General features: G+C 41.9%; 2 protein-coding genes, 1 long non-coding RNA gene and 1 other non-coding gene across 14 annotated transcripts in view; 1 reads left to right on the forward strand and 3 right to left on the reverse strand.

The window, feature by feature from the left end:
• SUPT16H (SPT16 homolog, facilitates chromatin remodeling subunit) overlaps positions 1–11826 on the reverse strand; it is a 36645-nt gene extending 24819 nt beyond the window's left edge. The window contains exon 1 of the mRNA XM_026489935.4: positions 11472–11826. Within this exon, the coding sequence (XP_026345720.1) occupies positions 11472–11537 (66 nt within the window). The 5' untranslated portion in view covers positions 11538–11826. The remainder of the gene's footprint in view (positions 1–11471) is intronic.
• Positions 11711–18479, forward strand: LOC113248474 (uncharacterized). The gene is made up of 4 exons (XR_003313515.4): positions 11711–12063; positions 16109–16203; positions 16750–16949; positions 18395–18479. It is a non-coding gene; the product is annotated as an uncharacterized LOC113248474 (long non-coding RNA).
• Positions 12712–22221, reverse strand: part of CHD8 (chromodomain helicase DNA binding protein 8) — a 59157-nt gene continuing 49647 nt past the window's right edge. For 7 of the 11 annotated variants that reach the window (XM_026489929.4, XM_048217777.2, XM_026489933.4 and 4 more), the window contains exons 28-38: positions 21709–21784; positions 21185–21239; positions 20799–21006; positions 20129–20337; positions 19318–20037; positions 18941–19092; positions 18347–18649; positions 17168–17281; positions 16803–16982; positions 16297–16413; positions 12712–13688 (exon numbers count right to left, since the gene is read on the reverse strand). In XM_026489929.4, coding sequence (XP_026345714.1) covers positions 13125–13688; positions 16297–16413; positions 16803–16982; positions 17168–17281; positions 18347–18649; positions 18941–19092; positions 19318–20037; positions 20129–20337; positions 20799–21006; positions 21185–21239; positions 21709–21784 — 2698 coding nt within the window. In that variant the 3' untranslated portion in view covers positions 12712–13124. The remainder of the gene's footprint in view (positions 13689–16296; positions 16414–16802; positions 16983–17167; positions 17282–18346; positions 18650–18940; positions 19093–19317; positions 20038–20128; positions 20338–20798; positions 21007–21184; positions 21240–21708; positions 21785–22221) is intronic. The other 4 variants (XM_048217775.2, XM_026489932.4, XM_048217776.2 and 1 more) reach the window with 1 other exon arrangement.
• Positions 17482–17570, reverse strand: LOC113248503 (small nucleolar RNA U6-53/MBII-28). Its single transcript, XR_003313521.1, has one exon. It is a non-coding gene; the product is annotated as a small nucleolar RNA U6-53/MBII-28 (small nucleolar RNA).

Below are 22221 nucleotides of genomic sequence, written 5' to 3' on the forward strand. Positions count from 1 at the left end.
AAACCGTAGGCATTCTCCCACTGATTTTCAGTGAGAAAATGTTTTCCTTCGGGTTGGTAAAGTTTTATCATTAGTTCTCACTGATGATGCAAAAGCAATGGGAGTTAAAACACCTAGTGCCTTAGCATGAATCAAGGCAGCAGCACCAAAGTCATTCTTCACTACCGCACATTCGTGGAAAGCGGGGGAGGGGCAGTTTCTCTAAGAATGCCCTTGATGCAGCAAAAATGATTAATAGTAAGAAATCCCAATCTTTTCAATATTCTGTGTAAAGAAATGGGAAGTATACGCAGAGCACTTCTACGTGTAAAGTGAAGTACAATGGTTGTCTTAAGGAAAACTTTACAAGTAATAACAAGCTGAAGGAGCCATTTAAGCAGACCTGGGTATCTAGCATACATTTTCTTGAAAACAAGTGCAGTGAGCCTGTTGCTTCAAGGAAAATGAATGATGTCTTATGTAGTCAATGATAAAATTTGAATTTTCAAGCAAAAATGAGAATTCTGAAATAGCTGACTTGCCACTGTGAATTTAGACAACTTCCCTACTTAAGACTTTTCTGATAAAATTAGTGGTAACATTAACAAACATGATTCTTTGATATCATATAATGAAATGTGTAACATTTAGAAGATCTGCACAACTGAGAGAACCAACCCATGATGTTACAAAGTCATCCATGGGTAAAGGGCCGAAGGTACAATAACCTGAGTATAAGAAGTAGAACGGTGTGGTTTCAAATCCTAAATTACAACTATCTTTTAAAAGATTACCACTTCTCGAGTTTTAATGTAGTAACAAAGTATCCCCATAATTATCTAAAAAGGTTATTAAAATACCCCCCCATACAGCTTCATGTATGTATGAGGCCAGATTTCTCTCTCTATACTTGATGCAACCAGTACAAAGAAAGGCTTTTTGCGGTCCTGAACAAAATGTAAAGGGTACTGCTATCTGAGTTTGAGAACCCCTGTGCTGTATGACCCCTACGCCACAGCACACTGACACACTATTCTTGGCATTAAACATGCTCTCCTCTCAATTTTTGCTACATATGCTCCAATTCTTCAATAAACATGGATTTTGTGGCAATAATATTGCCACGACCCTGATAACCTCCCAAAATTAGCATCAGGCACTTGCCTATATTTAATGCTTATGGGTTCTATAAGACATCATTCATTTTCCTTGAAGCAACAGGCTCACTGCATTTACACAGATCAATGTAAGCCCCCCCCATATCTGTGTGCAAAAAACACCACTGAAATTAGTCTAAAAGTCCATTGTATTTTTTTTTTTTTTTTGATACTTGAAGTCTTGGATCGGTCAAAATTTTTCAAGAAAGAGGTATCAACATGTATAAAAATTCAAAATACATAGTAATACATTTCTTAAGAGTATATAAAGAGTGTAATCATATAACTTAATCACTATAATATGGGAAAATCATCTAACAGGATCTCAATAAAAATGAAAATAGGGAGAGAGAGAAAAAGGCCTACATATTCAGCTTTTTCAAGCAGATGTGGAAACAAACTCAACCATTCCAAGGATTTCAATTGGTTTAAAATACCTAGTTTTCCACTGCCAATTACCAAGGTGAGAGGATGAATCCTAATTTCTCTTGGGACCCAGCTACTCTGACCATTTCATACAAAGTTCTTCATTGATTCTTCACAAAAACCAGTGGGCTCTAACCCAGGAAAGAAACGTAGTAACAGGAGAATTTCAGACCTTTAAAGATAATTTTAGATATTTAAAGATAAGGAATTTAGAGAAAAATTTTCTTTTCTTTCTTTTTTTTTTTTTTAAAGATTTTATTTATTTATTTGACAGAGATAGAGACAGCCAGTGAGAGAGGGAACACAAGCAGGGGGAGTGGGAGAGGAAGAAGCAGGCTCACAGCAGAGGAGCCTGATGTGGGGCTCGATCCCAGAACGCCGGGATCACGCCCTGAGCCGAAGGCAGACGCTTAACTGCTGTGCCACCCAGGCACCCCTAGAGAAAAATTTTCTTAAAATGTGATTCAATGAAAAGGATTACAATAAAACCAAACAGCAAAATCTGGGGTGCTGTTTTGTATTTTCAGACCTTATGAGGAATACAAATGCTTTATACAGATCACATCTGAAGAGTCTGAAACTATGGGAGATTTTTAGTTATTTGCTTATAAAACTTGCATAAGTTACCCGAAGTAATATAACACATAATAATATAAGATTTATATATTACATATATAAAATATTTTCAGATTAATTTATGTTTGGAGGGGTGCCTGGGTGGCTCAGTCGGGTAAGCGTCTACCTTTGGCTCAGGTCATGATCCCAGGGTCCTGGGATCGAGCCCGACAATGGGCTCCCTGCTCAGCAAGAAGCCCACTTCTCCCCCTCCCTCTGCCTCTCCCCCTGCTTGTGCTCACTTGCTCTGTCAAATAAATAAAATCTTGAAAAAAAAAAAAAGAAAGTCTGGAATTTGTTTTAAAATATTAGAATAGAATGGGGTGCTTAAAAAAGGAAAAAGAAAGAAAAATGCTACAAGGCTAACAGCCCTTGTCCCAGGACCAGTCTTACACCGAAGTCCGAGCGCCAGCCTGGCTACTGGAGGCAGCTGGGGCTCAACTCTGTGCTGCTTCAACGGCCCCAGATTCCTACCTGATCTCTTCTGCTTGGGCTGATCTTCAGAACTCGGACTTGAGCCCTTGTAAATCTGGACTTGTGATCCCTGTGCTCCCCTTTCTAGATGAACCATCTTGCAGCAGTGACCCCTGGTGTGCACAGATTCTCAACACCCACCAAACCCTTTCTGTCTCCAAATTCTGCCACCTTCCAGTCTGTTTGGTCCACTTGACATCCAAACCCTGCTGAAATGGGTGTTTCAGATGGGAATAGTAGTTACCGAGCAGCCACTTTTTCTATGTGCCTTGCATTTATTTATTATCTGTAACCCTCATGATAGAACTTGACGCGCAGTATGCATCACCATACTCAAAACCCCAATCAACATGTAGCAACACTTCCCACACAGATACATAGCAGTCCTTACACCCATGAGGATTTAGACTTTTTAAAAAGTGCTAAAAGCCTAATTAAAATACACATATTAAATGTAAAATACATACTTCCTATTAGCATACAGTTATAGAGTATCAGGTAAAGTTATACTTTTCCTATCATCTCTCTATCTTTCAGGTAACAAATCAGATGAGGATTTCATCAGGATCCTAAAGATAAAAAGGAATCCCTCTGGAAGGTTTCTGATTTGGATCTATAAAGAGACTGAGGGTTACTTGACAAGCTTTTCGGGTAAGATGTTAGTATTGCTGACTTCTTCAATCGAGCAGAAATCTCTTCAGCAACTGCAAGCGGTAAGTATCAAGGTCTGCCTGCTGTATTTAGACAGACACTAACGCCTATTGGTAAGGGCTCGCTCTGAACACGGACTGCCTGGGTTCGAATCCCTAATCCCACCGCTTATTGTGATCTAACCTACGTTCCACTCTCCTCAATCATAAATACTGCTGTGAGAATTAAATGCTTAGCTCAAAGGAACTACTATGTATTTGTCATCATTATTTCCGACCAAAAGGCTACTTGTTACAAATGTTACTGCGTACCACACCACTGCAGTCACTGGTGTCAAAGACCAGCGGCCAGCTGCACTGTCAGTACAGAATATGTGCAGCAGGACAGACTTTCTAGAAGTCTGTATACAACTCCTACAGAAGATGATTTCAGGTGATCACAGCTATGGCTTTAAATGTTCAATTACCTAGCAAAAAAAGTGACCTACTTTTCTCTTTAAATCTACTTGATCATATCAAGGCTCTACCTGTTTAAGAAGATACTTAAATATGACATATCTGGTACAGCGTTAATATCCAAAATATATAAAGAACTTATTCAACTCAACACACAAAAACAGATAATCTGATTAAAAAATGGGCAGAAGACATGAACTGACATTTCTCTAGACATACAGATGGCTAACAGACACACATGAAAAGACGGTCCACATCACTGATCATCAGGGAAATGCGACCCAAAACCACAATGAGATATCACCTCACACCTGCCAGAATGACTAAAATCAAAATTACAAGAAACAACACGTGCTGGCGGATGTGGAGAAAAAGGAGCACCGTGCACTGTTGGTGGGAATGCAAACTGGTGCAGCCGCTGCGGAAAACAGTATGGAGGCCCTCAAAAAGCTAAAAATAGAGGGGTGCCTGGGTGGCTCAGCCGTTAAGCGACTGCCTTCGGCTCAAGTCATGATCCCAGGGTCCTGGGATGGAGCCCCGCATCGGACTCCCTGCTTGGCGGGAAGCCTGCTTCTCCCTCTCACACTCTGCTTGCTTGTGCTCCCTCTCGCTGTCTCTCTCTTCAAATAAATAAATAAAATCTTAAAAAAAAAAAAAAAGAACTATAACCTATGATTCAGTAATCGTACTAGTGGGTATCTACCCCCAAGAAAAATACAAAAACACTAATTTGAAAGGATATATGCACCCCTATGTTTATTGCACCATTATTTACAATAACCGAATTATGGAAGCAGCCCAAGTGTCCATCAACAGATGAATAAAGAAAATGTGGTGTACATATATACAACAGAATATTATGCAGCTATATAGAATGAAATTTTGCCATTTGCAATGACATGGACAGAGCTAGAGAGTATAATATTAAGTGAAGTAAGTCAGGGAAAGACAAATACCACATGATTTCACTCATATGTGGAATATAAGAAACAAAAAAGCAAAGGAAAAAAGACAAACCCAGATACAGACTCTTTTTTTTTTTTTTTTAAGATTTTATTTATTTATCTGACAGAGAAAGAGACCATGAGAGAACACAAGCAGGGGAAGTGCGAGGGGGAGAAGCAGGCTCCCCACTGAGCAGGGAACCTGATGTGGGGCTTGATCCCAAGACCCTGAGATCATGACTTAAGCGGAAGGCAGCCGCTTAACTGACTGAGCCACCAAGGTGCCCCAATTAACTACAGAGAAAAACTGATGGTTACCAGAGGGGAGGTGGGAGGAGGGATGGGTAAAATAGGTGAGGAGGATGAAGAGTGCACTTGTCTTGAAGAGCATGGAGTAACATATAGAAGCACTGAGTACTATATTATACACCCGAAACTAATATAATGCTGTACGTTAACTATACTGGAGTTAAAATAAAAACTTAATAAATTAAAAAAAAAAAAAGATTATATCTGTTTAATGCTAGTCCTTAACACCTGCTACAATTTAATAATGCTGTTGTGCTTACATTATCTTTACTTTTTAACAGCTACTTTTTATTTTTGGAAAGTGACCCGATTTTCCATTCATAGTGATGTAAAGTATCCTTTCTGAATGTATTTAGGCTTAAAGAGATCAACAGGTTTTTGTAAGATGAAAAGAAGACAAAGAATGGGAAATGACTAAGCAGAGCTGTGGTAGCTACACCCCAAGAATGCTTGACAAACATTCTCACTGGGAAGGTATCAGTAGGTATGCGTATCTCGAAGAGCGCCAATGAGCTCAGAACTTAAGAGGCGCCAAGTTTCAGGGAAAGGGAAGAGGGTACATTATACTTGGATGAGTTCAGGACTAAAAACAGAAGGTCTGGTCAGTAAGCTTAAGACAGCAACAATCCCCCCCCAATACCCCCTCCCCCCCAGTTCTTTGGAAGTCCTGAGACAACACCTAATCCCTATGCAAAAAGACTTTATTCTCTGGAAAAATGAACTCAAAAAGGCTATAGACTCAAATATTAGGCCCAGCAAAAGGCAAGTACTAATTTTTAGAAAATTAAATGAAAGGGGCGCCCGGGTGGCTCAGTCGTTAAGCATCTGCCTTCCGCCCAGGGCGTGATCCCAGGGTCCTGGGATTGAGCCCCACATCGGGCTCCCTGCTCCGCTGGGAGCCTGCTTCTTCCTCTCCCACTCCCCCTGCTTGTGTTCCCTCTCTCGCTGGCTGTCTCTCTCTCGGTCAAATAAATAAATAAATAAAATCTTAAAAAAAAAAAAAAAGAAAATTAAATGAACGTTTGTATTTTGAATGACTATAATTGGGAACAAATGTCCCAAAGAAAAGAACTGAGAGGATTTTTCTTTGCACATCCTCACCGAATTCAGAGAGAACACTTCAGATACTGACATTTGGGAGTCCTTCATGGAATAAGCAAGCCTATTCACTCTACAGTTACCCCTAACTAGTTGAGAGGCCCCATTCATGCAGAGCTGCCAACCAGTCTGTTATGGTCTTATTCTTAACACAGATGGGTAGCCAAGCCTTATTTTGGTTTCTGTGAAGTCTCCAATATGTAAGAGAGAAAGCAAGGAAACTCAGAGGAAACAGACAAGACAGAGGACAGAAGATAAAAATTAAATTAAAACACCTCCTAAAAAATAAATAAATATAGCACATCCATGAAACAACAAAAGAATAGAGGACAAGGAACTCGTAGAAATTAAAAATAGCTCAAAATTTTTAAAAATTCAATAAAAAGTAGGAAAATGAAGTTAAGAAACAATACTGGAAATAGACAAAGAAATAGGAAATAAAACCGAAAAATAACCAATAAACTTAAGCCAACAGACCTCAACCTCCCGAATGGGAATTTCGGGGGAAAACAAGAGACCACTGAGGAAACAAAGCAAGAAAGTAACCAACAATGAACAATTCTACCAGAGAAGAGCACTGGGTCCTGAGACTAAACGGCCCACCTAGTTCCCAACTTAATGCAAGGAGAAAAAAAAAAAGACTCCTACCAAGGCAGTGAAACTTCAAAACCCAAGGGATAAAGAGATGATTCTAAATGTTTCAGAGAGAACAGGCCATATATATTGGATCAGGAAAGAGACCCATTTGCCTTCTGAAAGTAATACTGAAAAAGTCTGAAGACTGACAAGAGCTTCAAAATTCTGAGAGATTTTCAACCTTGAATTTTATTCCCACTGAGCTATTATTACTAACCAAAAGTGAAGACAGAGTAAAACTTCTTAAGACACACAACAGCTCAGGAAACATATATTCTCTATATCCTTTCTTAAGAAGCTCTTAGAGGAAATGCTCTAACAAAGAAAAAAATCAAGACAAGGGTTGTAGGACATAGGGGACCCGACACTGGGAAGTCCCAAGTTCAACGGGCCTGGAGTACAACCTGCACAGACAGGACAATATAATGTAAGGCTGAGGGGGGGGAATGGTGTTGGGGGCTAAAAAACCAAACACAGAATTAATAAAATACCTGACAAATGTGAGAATTTTAAAAGAAACGATTGATAAGACTAAGACAGAACTGCAGGAAAAATTGGGGGTAGGGATTTTTTAAAAAGGAGAAAAATTTAGGCAATCATTAGTATCAGGAAAAATGAAAAACTGTAGAGAAAAGGAAATTGCTCTCTAGTACTTCATCTATGTGAGCATAAAAATGTAAACGGACTACTGATTTCAATAAAAATTGTGAAAAAAAAACGTTTCAAGAGGGCTGGATATGTGATAAAGCAAGTATAATAAAATGTTAATTGTTAATCTAGGTGGTAGGTACACAGGTGTTCACTACAAAGTTCTTTCACTTTTCTGTATGTTGGAAGCTTTTCATAACTGATGTGTGAAGAAGAAATTTAAAAAGTATTAGGAGGTAGAGAAGTTAGACTAAGTGTGATGGTATACAAAAATCAAACTTAAATCTTAAACTACTAAAACAACTGTTAGTATTTAAAATTGACAACCAAAGAAGTAACAGTATTGCAAAATATGAAGCAGAAGAACTAAAAGTTGTTGCTTCTGGGGCAGGTGACTGGCTTTCAAGGTTTTGAGAACTATCTGGTTTTTAAAAGCTTATACATGTATTACCTTTTTTTTTTTTTTTTTTTTAAGTAGATTCCATGCCCAGCACAGAGCCCAATGCAGGGCTTGAACTCATGAGCCTGAGATCAAGACCTGAGCCAAAATCAAGAGTCGGGATGCTTAACTGAGCCACCCAGAGGCCACACTGTATATGTATTACTTGATTAAAAACAATTTGAAACAGCAAGGTACAGGGGTGCTGGGGTGGCTCAGTCAGTTAAGCGTCTGTCTTCAGCTCAGGTCACGATCCCAGGGTCCTGGGATAAAGCCCCATGTCCGGCTCCCTGCTCAGCGGGGAGTCTGCTTCTCCTGCTCCTTCTGCCCTTCCCCCTACTTGTGCTATCAAATTAAAAAAAAAAAAAAAAAAAGAATCTTAGGGGGGAAAAAAAGCTGAAACTGCAGAACGGTGACTAACCTCCTTCACCTCATACCCCATGTGGTACTAATCATAATACCGGGTTAAAAATTATCACGATGCTGAAAAGGCTGGGGGCCCTGAATAAGGATCCAGTTAAGGGACCAGAGGAGAGGCCCACAGCCCACTCTCATGGCCCACTACCACCTGGAGTTTCCTACCACAGAAATAGACAGGTGCTGCAAACCCTTTCTGCTCAGTTCTAATTTAAAAAATTAGAGGCAGGAATGGACCAGACTCAAACATCCAAGTACAGTCATAAAACAGTAATAAGTTCTAGTCACTTCGGAGATCTGATTTTTGACTGAGCCTTTTTTCCCATCTCTCAAATGACACTATTTCTCGTTGATGTTTCAGAAATTTCTACTCAAACAGAAGTATGTGATGCTACAGCTATTTGAAGGCCGCAAGTTATGAAAATTGTAATTAAGAAATAATATTTTACTGGGACGCCTGGCGGCTCAGTCAGGTAAGCGTCCCACTTAGTTCTGGCTCAGGTCATCATCTCAGGGTTGTGAGACTGAGCCAGGAGGTGGGCTCCACGCTGGGCATGGAGTCAGAGATTCTCCCTGCCCTCTCCCCTCATTCATGCCCATGTGCGCTCTCTCAAATAAGTAAAATCTTTAAAAAAAAAAAAAAAAGAAAGAAAGAAAAAGAAAAAAGAAATATCTTACTGGTAATAGTCTCACAATGTGTGTCTAACCCAAACTCAATTTGCAGATAAGTGAGATTAGGAGTCACATTAACTCCTGTTTGTATTTTAAAAACAAAACCAGGTTAGCTTTCTTCTACTCTATGTGGCTGAAGAGCTGGAGCTACCACACACGGCCACACAGTTCTGAAACCTTCTGCGTGAAGGCATCTAAAACTAAAAAGTAGATATGGCACGCAACTAATTTTCTAGTTTGTCAATTTTTGTCATAATGGATAGCTCTCTGAAGATGGGTGCTGACAATACAAAGCTTGGGACTTACATAGTTAACTTCAAGTAACTCCCTCATCTCAATGTTAGTTTTCTTTTTCTTCTTTTTTTTTTTTTGACTTTATTTATTTATTTGACAGAGATAGAGACAGCCAGCGAGAGAGGGAACACAAGCAGGGGGAGTGGGAGAGGAAGAAGCAGGCTCCTAGCGGAGGAGCCCGATGTGGGACTCGATCCCATAACGCCGGGATCACGCCCTGAGCCGAAGGCAGACGCTTAACCGCTATGCCACCCAGGAGCCCCTCAATGTTAGTTTTCTTATTAAAAAAAAAAAGGGGAAAAGTGTAAAAAATAACTGTATTATGCACCTATATATTTCACTATCTTTCTGTTACAGCTAAGAGAATTAAGCAAACAGAATTTACCCCACACCCCAGACAACCATGATCTATGCTTAAGCAGATGAGAATGAAAGTACTCTAACCTGGAAAGGCTGTGCGTGCAGAAAGGAATCCTACAGGTAGGTTCTGGGCATAGTTATTAAAATTTACAGTTACAAGAAAGCAGAAAGTTTACTCAAGTAAGATTTCATAATTATTAGCCACAAATTTTGCTAGTGAGTACATTTTATATGGATCTCGCTCATAACTCAAACATCATTAACATCTAACATACTTCTTCAAATGATGTAAGCAGGAGGGCCAAGATAAATTTTAATGATTTTTGAGAAACAAAAAATTAGGGCCAATAATTTAACTTTCCTGGATTTAAAGATTGTCATTTAATATTAAGTTTGCTAATCTGTCTTTGGGCCTCAAGTTTTTCCTAGTCTCATGTTTTGCATTCGTCTATCATGTAACGGAACTCTGAGCTCTAAATTAATCTTAGCTTTTGTGAATGGTCTAGAGAAGATGAAGAATAACTTGATAAACTCTGAATCACCGTGACTAGAAATAACCTCCACATCAAGGGTGTGTAATTTCGGGGTCGAGGGGTGGAAGAGAGGGCTTCTGATGACTGCACATTTCTACTTCCTAACCTCTAGAAAATACTGCGGCTTTTAGAAAGAGTTTTTGTAACGTGGACTGTGTTAATATTTAAAAATGTAACAGTGAAAGCAACTGTGAAACATTCGTTAGAAATTAACCAATACAAAATTTTTAAATTAAAACTTACGTTCGGTATTTGTCTCATAAAACGTCATTTTTCCCTTTCATAAAACGCAAAAAAGAATCCATTTTATTTTCAATTATCTAATGCATTTATCTTCAAAAGATGAAACAGACACATGAGCCTTTAATATGAATCGCAGGGAACTCACCAATTTTAATAGCTTGGTTTTTAGTAGAGGATCTCTTTGAAAGGCAATTTACAGTGCTGAAATCAGAACTGATCATTTTTGTCAGGACGTTTTTCAGGTTTTAAAAAGTCTTTATTAGTTTTAGTTTCCCTGGATGACAGAGTTCAGAGGCCAGACTTAAGCTAGACAGCTCAGCTTGCACCACAGGATGCAATCAAATATATGAATTGATAAATTACTATCATAAAAATAAATTTTAACTGTGAACGTTTTTCAAGCGGCAAAATTACCCAATCTTTAAAACACTGGGGACTGCAACAGCTCTTTTTCTCAACACGTGCCCCGGATACTCTACCAAGGAGGAAAACTAATGCGGTTTTAGGATCGTTTTTGCATTACTAAAGCTTGCAGGTTTTCAGCATTAGGTTTCTGTGTTACCCATGGCAGGGCCTAGAACATGAGACGGTTGCGCGTGATTAGTACTTCTTTTTTTTAACTCCAGCAAAAGCCCCGCAAACGATAAACACGAAAAGCCCGATTCACATCCTACCAGCCCCTCCATCCACCCTTTACGAAGAAGGTTGTAATTCTGGCGGGACCTGGGGCGCAATACTCTGGTTCTGGAAGGACAGAGCGAGTGCGTGGGTGTGTATGAACACTGCAGGAGGGGGGCAGCAAGACGTGATCACGGAGTGGGAGGGAAGGAAGATGCCTCTTCTAGGGCGGGAAGAGACTATGAGAGGAGGCTGTTATGCATGACGGGGGCCAGCACGCGGGGAAGATGGTGGTGGCCGCAGGGCAGGGTGATTGCGGGGGATTCCCTGTTCCGGGGCGGCGCTGGGGGCGGCCTGCGGTGAACGGTGCTGCAGCAACTGAAGGGGCGCGACACTGAACCCGGGAATTCCCGACGGAAAAGGAAAAAAGGGCGCCGAGAAAAGGGGTTATTATGGGATGGCAGAGGGGGGGTCCCTAGGGAAAATTACGGGATCTATCTCACCCGCCAATTGCTGTACAGTCTCTTCACTCGCCGGTAATAAGCGTCTTTGTCCAGAGTCACAGCCATAGCCACAGACGCTGCTTCTGCTCGGGTTCCGAGAATCACGCGAGGTCCCGGATCCGCCACCCGCTCTCGGCCCCGGAATCCCGCACTCTCCCAGTGACCCGGAAGTATCGACCTCAAAGATGCCCTTTCCGCTTCCGGGTGCAGACAGCGCTTGGAATTTTTTTTTTTTTAACTCTTTCTCCGGAGGTTAGGGAGAGGAGGGGAAGAAAGACAGTGGCAAATCAACAAAATGTGCAACACAAAAGGAGTCTAGATTTTCGCGGGGTTTTCTTGTCAACTTAGCAACAGCCGCACGCGGGGCGACGTCATCACGTGACGCTCCGCCCCGCCCTTAGTCTCAGCCCCGCTGCGGTTTCCAGGAGCTCAGGCAGGGGCGGCTGGGCACCGCGAAGGAGGCGGGAGGCCTGCCGTGCCTGCCCCGCCCCACACAAGCTGCCGCGCGCCGCTGCAACGGCCCCACCCACCGACAGATGAAGGGGAAGCGGAAAGAGCGGGATCTCGCGTGGGATGCGAGTGGGAACTTTGGGTGCGTACCCCTCCTAAATGGTGGGGAGGTAAAAGCCTCCGCTGCTCCAGGACTGGAAGGATCCTTGGTAGAGAGGATAGAGAGAGCACTAACCAGGGAGAAAAAGTCCCCCCTCCCGACAAAACTCTGCCTCAGAAAGGGAACTAAAATGCCCAGGCTTCATCTGAGCGCTGGGATGGCAGGGGAAGTCTTAGGAAACAAACGGCTTGAGGGGCTTCACACAACCCAATCTGCACCCCCCCCACACACCCGGCCCAAGTCTTGACAACGTTCCTTCCAGTCAGCCTCTTCCCTTGTCACAGTTCATGAAGTGATACCATTCTTACGGCTTCAGTTAATTCCAAACAAAATGTACATGGTTCCTTGAATAAATTCTTCGTTGTCATTTCTTCCAAGAACTTGGGAGCTTGAATCTGGAGTATTTGCCTACCCAACAATTATTAAACAATTCCTTTGCCTTTAGCAAGCTGGATCGACTACACTTAAGTATACCCTTTAATGGAGTACAGATGACTTGTCTGTCCTATCCAAGGTGACTGCATTTACAATAATGAACTTTAGGAAAGTGGTACTGAAATTACCCATCATGAATTCAAAATTAACATTTATATTGGGTTTTAGCAAATATAGAACAAGGGAAGAGTGGAAAAGGATTAACTTAAATTTATTAATGCCAAGGGGAAGGAAGGGAACAGTTCCTGACCCTCCAGCTGTATCCACAGTTCGGCCAGGAACAGGCTCTGCCAGAGGCTAGGGCCAGCGCTACATAGTCTGTGGTTAATGGAGGGGTTTAGGGAGGGGTGAGCACATCAGCTGCTCTAGTCTCCTTTCCTTCCCCAGAAATGAGGAAGTGGTCATGTATTATTTTAGGAGTTCCCCCTGCCCACCCAAACCTCTCAAATTTGGAAGCAATCAGGTACAAGTTTTCTTTTTTCCTTTTCACCTCCTGGAGTCCTGGGTTTCCCCACATCTCCCCTGCCCCTCCCACTTTTCCATAGTCCAAGGGCCAGAGTAATTGAAAATACAGCAGCCACCCAAGCAATGCGGACCATGCTGGGGCTTCAGTCATCAGCATCTTCGCTTGAGTCTGAGTTGGCTGGCATCATAGGATCATCAATGAGTGAGAAGTCCCTTTCTGAGCTATCGTAGCCCTGAGATAAATCATCATCATCATCTTCATCCTCATCGTCCTCGTCCTCCTCAGGTTGCAGTGGTGGCAACCTCAAGGCAGTACCAGAGGTGGTAGTGGCTGGTGAAGAAGGGTAGCCAGTGGCTCTCAGGCCTGGATGGTGATGGTGGTGATGGTGGGGGTGGGGGTGGTGGTGGTGATGAAGCATGGTGCTGGAGTCTACATGAGGGGACGATGCCGCACCACCCATCACAAACGGCATAAAAGGCAAAGCAGCAGAAGCGGCACTGCTGTGACCCAGGGAAGACACAGACTGCAGGCCACTACTGCTGTGCTGGAAGGTACTATGCAGAGATAGGGACCCAGTGCCTCCACCCTGCATCAGGGCCATCATCTTTGAAAGGTCTGGCCGCATCCTACGGGCCCGCTTCTTGCTGCTGTCTGGTGTAATAGGCCCTGGCAAAACCCGGTTGAACACAGTTTCAGCATGGTGACCCTAGGAGGAAGGAGAAGATAGTAAAAACAAAGAAAGGAAAAAAGCAAACTAGAAGTCAACAGAGTCCTAGCTTGCAAGTGCTTTTACTGAATATCTTTAGGAGGGACAAAGCAAGCATAGTCAGATGAGGCTAGATGGTAACAGGAGGAGATGCTGGACGTAGCTGCTGGAAGCATTCCAGTGCTAAAGCTAAAATGGAGAAATTGATACTGACACTTACGTGAACCAGAGTTTTGCTTTTTTCCATGACTACATTGTACCTTTACTCCATCCAGCCATTTCACAGATGCTTACCTTTGTTAACGAGGAGACTGAGTAAGCTAGTGAATGAGTCAGTATTTGCACAGTATACTTTACTGATGGCAGGCTGTTCACATGATCTTACCATGTGAAGTGCAGCACAACTATATTGACATTTACAAAACTATTACTCGTTAGCACAGGAGAGTATGAGAAACTAAAGACAGGTCAGGTTAAGACTTCTTTCTGGATGTCTAGAACAACAGAAAGATTGTGGGTAGCTCCTCACAAAACTTAATAAAGTGTTTTCACATTGATAAAAAAACATCTGCTGAATTTTAAGTTGCTTCTTCTAGATGTTCTAACTGTAAATTTTTTTATTTTTATTTTTTAGAGACAGAGAGAATCCAAATGGGCAGGAAGGGGCAAAGGGAGAGAGAGAGAATCTCAAGCAGGCTCCACATCCAGTGTGAGCACAATACAGGGCTCGATCTCATGACCCTGAGATCATGACCTGAGCTGAAATCAAGAGTTGGACATTTAACCAACTGAGCCAGCCAGACACCGCTGGATATTCTGACTATAAATTTTGACTAAATACACTGAAGCTGGACTTATTACTTCTAGTGCCTCTGCTTTGCTGGACCTAAGTATAATACTGGGTACACTGGCATTAAACTCAGACATTTGGTATCTGTGTCTCTGGACTGTATTTACCAATCTGAGCCTAACACCTGACATGGGAATATACCTTTCTGATTTGGAAAAATAAACATCTCAATACACTGTATTTGTGTAGACTTTTAAAACATAACGGTAATAGCACCTAAACTTCTGCATGTACCAGTAATAATACACCATTAATTCTGTCTGCATTAAGAATTCTATACTGGGGCGCCTGGGTGGTACAGTCAGTCAAGTATCCGACTCTCGGTTTTGGCTCAGGCTGTGATCTCGGGGACGTGAGATCGAGCCCCACAATGAGTCTGCTTGAGATGCTTTCCCCCTCTGTTCCTCCTCCAGCTACCAGGCTCCCTCTCTCCCAAACAAATAAATTCTTAAAAAAAAAAAAGAAGAAGAAGAAGAATTCTGTACTAGTCATATTATGATTTTCTGAGACCCCCTAGGATCTTTCCTTTCTTAGATTTATCAACTAACTATAAAGAAGTTGCAAAATACTTGAAGGAAAAATAGGTAATACTAGAGGAAAAGCCTTTTTTATAGGCTGCTCTATAATGTTAAATTCAAGACATAGAAGGTACCAGCCTTCCAGCCATCAGCCTCCCGTATCAACCACTCTGCTTATTATACTCTTGGTCCCATGGAAGCTATGAGGAAAAGTTAAAATATTCTTCTATGGTAACAATTTTATATGAAACCACTTTCACCAATGTAAAAACAATAAATAAGCATCATAAATGCACCTCACAAATAACTATAATGTGCAAAGTAACAATCTCAATTTGTTAAATGCAGAAGATATATACTGTTTATTTGGAAATTAATTTTGTTAAAAGACACACCATGTGCTTTTATATACATATTACATATATGTATAAAGATGTATATAAAATTTTTAAAAAGATGTACATAAAAGATCCAATGGGGGATGATAAGTGCTAATCATTTTAAATGACTGCTTACCAAACAAGCCATGATTTAATATGTTTAAAAAAGACAACTACTGACCAAACTATGGCAAACATAGCAAAGAGAAACTTTTAGTCAGATTTTGGTGCACAGGATTATGGGTACCTCATCTACCAAATGGCCTATAACTGGGATAAAAGCCTTAGTACATTTAAAAATAATGGAATAACCGAAGTTGCTATTATAAAACATGTTTTCCTGTCCTTTAGCTGTTACTGGTGTTATTATCAGTGATTCTCAACTTCCTCCATGTTGGGAAACACTATGACTATTGTCCTTGGTAGGCCCCATGTCACTTGCAAAATGTACAGAATCATAAAACTTTTAAGCGATTATCCGCTCCTATACCCTTAACTTTTCAGGATGTGCAAACTGAAAAGGTTAAAGGATTTGCCAAAAATCCCTTAGTCAGTCAGAAGAAGAGCAGAAGGCCTTGATTGCTCCAACACATCTTACTAATCCTTATGTTTTAATATGCTTAAAGTAAAGTGCTAAAGTTACTTTTTTTAGAATTTTATGCTCCTCTACAGATGACGATGCCAAGGACTATAAAAATACCAATAAAATTACTCCAGTGTCCTGATTGGTGGACTGAAGATACACTTTTTCATACACTAGAAAAAAGGTAAGTAACAGAACACGAAATTACATTTCCAGTAATTTAATGGAATTCACAGTTAATGTGGGATCAGAGTGGTAATGCCTCAGTCTAACTCACCTTTTTCCCATTCCTAGAGTTAGCCGTTGGTACTGGTTCCATTCCCAAACAGTTCAATTCTGCCTTATTATTTTTTTTACATCTCTGCCACTTCTGTTTTCTGCGATCCTCCATATACTGAAATAGAAAAGTATCAGTTATCCTAGAGGAATAAAAATCTCTCTGGAGTAATTATTAAGGTACTAGTGTCTAGTCTGACAACAAATGCTTATTGCATGGATAAATAAAGGATTAGTCCTAGTGGAAAACTGTCATTCCCCCCCACAATTAGGTCATTATATAATAGTTTCATAATAAATTTTTACCTAGTATTTAGTTTAGTAAGTTCTTTAACATTATTTTATTTTGATCCTCACAACAACTCGTGAGTTATTAAGCCTGGGTATTATTATACAGGCACATACAAAAAAAAAAAAAAGACATACTATGGCATGCTTCCTCCCTCTCACGCAGCTTAAATACCAAGGGAATGACTTTAAATCTTGCTGGATGGAACTGCCACTCACCGCTAGAAATCGGGGATCGACAGCAAACTCTGGATGACCCTGTAACCACATCTCCAGTTCAGCCCGGCGAGGGGCATCCTCACCCACCAGCAAAGTACCATCCACCTTATTGATGACAGGGATCCGGGTCTCCAGGTCCACATCAAGGTGATTAGGCTCTTCCATGCACTCCACCTCCAGCTGCAAACCCAGAATCCACCCCCATGAGCACATACTCTTCTTTGGGGCAGGGAGGGAGGGGGAGCAGAGCCAATGGTAGCCATAAAATAATTCTAGTATCTTCTAGTCCCTTAATCCCAACTGCCTTCATCAATTAGTAAGAATAAAAAACCTAATCATCATGTTAAAGACTCTCTCCCACTCACCTCGACTAGCTTCTTTCTGTTTCCCTTCTTCTTATGAAACAGAGGATGTCCATCTCCCATTACTCCATTAGCCATCAACTTGTGCTTCTGGAATGTTAACTTCAATCCTTCCTCCTAAGAAGACAACCCACCCACCCAAGATGTCATATGGTACACATTTTTAAAGTAAATATTAAGCTTTGGGGATCTTAGGGTAAGGGTCATCCTCTGGCTCAATGATGAGAAGGAAGGCCATCTGACTAAAGGGTAGAAATTAGAAATGCATCTAAACTTATATACTTTTTCCACAGAAAGATTTCGTTTCTTGACCTAGTGCCCCACAGGCAGATGTAAGAGAAGAATTTATCTCAACAACACCCCATACCTGGTGTCTCAATATTAGCATGGCAACTCATCACAGGGGCAAAATCCTGATAATTCCTATCACACACTAGTTTAAGAAATTTTTCTTGGGGTGCCTGGGTGGCTCAGTCAGTTAAGTATCCAACTCTTGATCTCAGATCAGGTCTTGATCTCAGGGTTGTGAGATCAAGTCCTGTGCTGGGCTCCATGCTGGGTGTGGAGCCTACTTTAAAAAAAAAAAAAAAAAAGAGGGAGAGAGAGAGAAAGACAAAGCAAATTCTCCTGTTGAGTACTTAAGGACCAGCTAATAGGATTTCAATAGGGAAGATGATCAGGAAAAATAAAATTTCCCATCTATAAAATAAACAACACTGATTTAATTTCACCAAGAATGACTTCTTATTTTTAACTTAATAAGGCCCATAATACTTAGGCGTTATTTTAACAGCTTTCCCACAATTTGATTTCAATCTTTAAAAATTAGGTTTCTAGGATCTAGAAACAAGCCACCCAAAAGAAGCCTTATATCAATTAAATTCCTTTCAAAAATATTTTTCCCTCAATGGAGCTTTGTGAACTCTAATTTTGCTCCCCTCTCATTTTTATTTTTACTTATTTATTTTAAAAAGATTTTACGTCATCTCTACACCCAACGGGGGCTCAAACTTACAACCCTGAGATCAAGGGTTGCATGCTCTACTGAGCCAGCCAGGCACCCCAATTCCCCTCCGATTTTTAAAGTTAGCTAACCAAACAAGTTTACTATCCCCTTAGTGAAGTAGTTAGCAAAACTCCAGTCTCCCTCCCCACTTCCCAGTGCCTAAATGCTGAGCTTACATCTTTGATCTGAACTGTAAACTCCTTTTCATCCATGCCTCTGCGAAGTTTCGTGAACTGAGCTGCTGCTGTGGTGACTGCGGACACTTCCTCCTCTGCCATGGAAGCTGCGCTGCTACTTCGTGGTGTGGGGACTGGAGAGTCACCATATTCTCCTGGAGTCAATGAAGGACTATCTAGCAAGTGGTTGCCTGGCCCCAAAATTCCTCCTGTTACCATTTCCTGGCTCCGGCGGCTAGAAGGCCACTTCCCTGAGAGTACAGCCTGGCAGACGAGGTCAATACGGTTTATAAGGATACGATCCTGAGTGGGGGGAAAAGAAATCAATACTGGTTTTAGGGCCTGAGTACCAGCTATGTGATTCTGTGACAAACAGAAGCGCCATCATTAGCACGATGGGTAAAAATCATAAGGCAGAAGGAGGTAGGTAATAGTATCAGATCCCTAAGTCACCTGGGAAGAGTTTCATGAAAATACATGTGGCACTAAATATAATTAAAAAAAAAAAAACAAAAAACAGAACTATCTGTTCCTTGTTCCCGGCTTTTGTTCCAATATATTTTTAGAATATATGTCCAGGAATGAGGCTATTACCTTGGGCCACTCAGAAGCTCTTTGTCTTTCTTGTAGCAGCAGCAGCTCAGGGGTCATTTGTTCTCCATCTTCATTTGGAAATCCATCTTGGGACATAGTGAGGGACAGAAGGCTCTCTTCATCATAGAGCTTCGAGCGGGGACGGTCAGCAGCTAGAGATCATACAGAATGTGAGCAAAGACAGAAGAATGAAGTTATACATAAACGGAATTATATGGGCTTTAAATAAAGGCCCAAAGAATAACAGATCTCTTTCAGTTTTATCAAATCGAAATCCATATCTCTCCCAGAGGATGCATTTAGAAAAGAAGGGAAAGAGCTGGGGGGGGGCGGGTGGAAATAGGGAAAAGGGCCAACAGCCTGTCACATGCACTCACTTAGCTTTTCTTCCTTCTCGTCCTCACTCTCATCAGTGCTGGAGCTGGAGCTGGATGAGGATGAGGAAGAAGAAGATGATGGTGACAGCTTGCTCAAGTCCAGTTCAGAGTCTGAATCATCCTCATCCTCCAGTTTGACTGGTGGAACATTCCGGGATACCAGAGGGGTAGTATCAGGGGGGGCTACTCGCATCTCATAGTCTTGTGGGGTTGGTCGGCTCCTGGCCACCACCTCATGCTCTAGTTTTAAAGTCAGACTCTCCAGACTGGGGACCTGGGCAGCTGTCTCCTCGGGTGGCTTTTCAACAGGAGCATCTGGGCGCAGGGGCAGTGGTGAGGCAGTGCGCGAGGTATACTGCTGGTGTAGCAGTGGCGTAGAGCAGCGTGACAGGGATGGAGCTGGTGCTCCTGCCTGATGGTTCTGCATATAATTCATACGGGCAGCCAGAAAAGAGAAGTCTGGGTCCTGCATGATGTTGCAGTCTGTTTGGCTCACCCCATGGCGGGCTGCCCCTCGCAGAAGCTCCCCATCATGCCGAACTGGCTCCCACCATTTAGGCAATTCAGGACCTGGAGGCTGACATAAGGCCAGCCGATCTTCTAGAAGGGGATGGCATAAAACTTGTTCCCGTAAGCGCCGAAGCAATTCAATACGGTAGAGAGTCCGTGAGGCCCTCTCCTCAGTGATGGGCTCAATGAACAGATTAGGGTCCGGGGGCTCTACAAGAGATAGGGGTGGGAGGAGAAATGAACCACGTTAGTTCCGCTGCCATCCATGCCCACTCATCCAAGACTCTCCAGTCTTGCTTACCATCTCCAGCTGCTGGGGGAAGGCGGCACACTTGGCGACACATGGCCACAAAGCCATGGAAGTACTTGGTAAGGCTTTCGTCTGTTTTTTTGTCTAGTCGGGCAAAAGTACGGAAACGATCCCAATGGAACTGCATGGTATCAGGGTCATACTCCACACCAAAGGTAGACACTACGCGATAGAAATCAGTTTGTTCACGCCTTGTCCATCTAAAGGGAAAAGGAATCAGGCAGCGGTGATCAGAAAAACACAGGGAAACTGGTTACTTCTTATTGTGGTTTACTATACCTGAATAAACAAAAAAATTGAAAGTAGGGGCAAAAAACCCAAAACAAAACAAAACAAAAAATGCCCAGAAGACAGCAGAAGAGGTAGTTAAGAGGTAACCTATAAACATGTAAGAATTTAAGAATAGCAAGCTAAGGGAAAAAATATGTGAGCAAATAACTCAATGAGAATGGCCACAGGACAGACCTTCCCAGGAGTTGTGGTTATGCACACAAGTGAGGTTTCTTGTCGTAGAGGAGTAACAACTAAAGGCAAAAAGATGGTCCCTCTGTAGGAAATTCCAAATAAATCCTGCCTAAGACGCTTTTCAATATAAGACACACACCCTTCAATATAGGAAGGCAAGCTTACAGCTCAGCCCAAATTCCCAGCCACACTTTACCGTTGCTGTTTCTCCCGCCGTGCAATTTCTTTTAGCTTGAAGGCTGCCTCACAACGCCGCCGTCTCCGGTCCCCTCGTTCTGCAGCCTCTATCTTCATCTGTTCTCTCTTGTAGCTGCGCTGATAAGCTGTTACTAGGCGGCGAAGCCTAGCTGTCAGAGCAGAGCCTGGAGGCCAGAAGAGATGGCCTGGCTGCTGGGTCACCTGGGCTATGGGAAGCAAAGCAGAATGAATAGGAAGTACAGGAAAGGTAGTAGAGAGAACACCAGTATTTCAACCCACCCAAAAGCAAAGGTCTCAGAAATCCCAGGATAGGACAGAATTCAGTTAATAATTGCCCAACCCACCACCCCACACAAAACTGTGCTAGTTGACCTAGAAATTTACCTTCATCTCCATCAATCACTGAGATCTCCTCATCCATCATCATCAAGGGATCACCCTAGAGAAGGAGATCCACCCCAACGGATGGAGGCGGGGGGAGAGAAAGGGGGAAAAGTTGGCACTCTGAAATCACTCTTACGTGTGACCTTCTATGGCACCAAAAGGATAAAGAAAAATTTCTAATGAACCCTTACAAAAAAATGGAAGCAACCAACAAAAGGAATAAGAAAGTAGAACCCGAAAAAAATCACTTGCTGTTAATGGCTTGAAAATGAAGGGACTCAGGAATTTAGCAGTCAAATAATATACTTCAATATCCAGCTTGGTCCCACCTCCTCCACAAAGCCATCCCTGGTCTCCCCCAGCTGGTGTTACAATCCTTTCCATTAATACTTTATATTCTCAAGTAGTAGTTACTTTCTGTTTTGTATTATAAAGTGATCAATATACCTCAGAATCCAGGGAATGGGAACATACTTAACTATTTAGTAATAGAGAAAAGCTACACTCAAATGAGAATTCCTCACCTCATCATCTTGGTCCTTCGGGGGACCCTGGAGTGGTTTATATTCAGGATCTTCACAATCCTTATCAAAGTCAACCCTAAAATTATCCAAAGGCATGAAAAAAAACACAAGAATGTATCTTCTTTCACTAAGAGGAATTTAGGATGAAGACCTGGCCAAACATACAATCCAGCATGGAACCGGGGTTTTCCTTCATGCTCAAACGAATGGCAGGCCAGGTGCTAAGCTCCAAGCAAGTTAGGTAGCGTATCCAACAGGATGAAGAATGGGGAGAAACCGACAAAGTGCCATTCTAAATTGCTTGAATCTGAAACGAAATACTTTGGCCAACATACGTCTTTTCTCTTGATAGCCCTTTTCATTGTTTACCCATTCTTCTCCTCCTTCCTATTTACTTTTATTGTTACATTTAAATACTCCATGTTTGCTTGTTTTACTTTGCTCTCTTGAGTAGAAGGGTAACAAAATAAATGATTTGTGATGAATTAACTGACCCAATCTCCTTTGAGGGTC

The sequence above is a fragment of the Ursus arctos genome, unplaced genomic scaffold (genome assembly GCF_023065955.2).
Source record: "Ursus arctos isolate Adak ecotype North America unplaced genomic scaffold, UrsArc2.0 scaffold_37, whole genome shotgun sequence".
NCBI lineage: Eukaryota > Metazoa > Chordata > Mammalia > Carnivora > Ursidae > Ursus > Ursus arctos.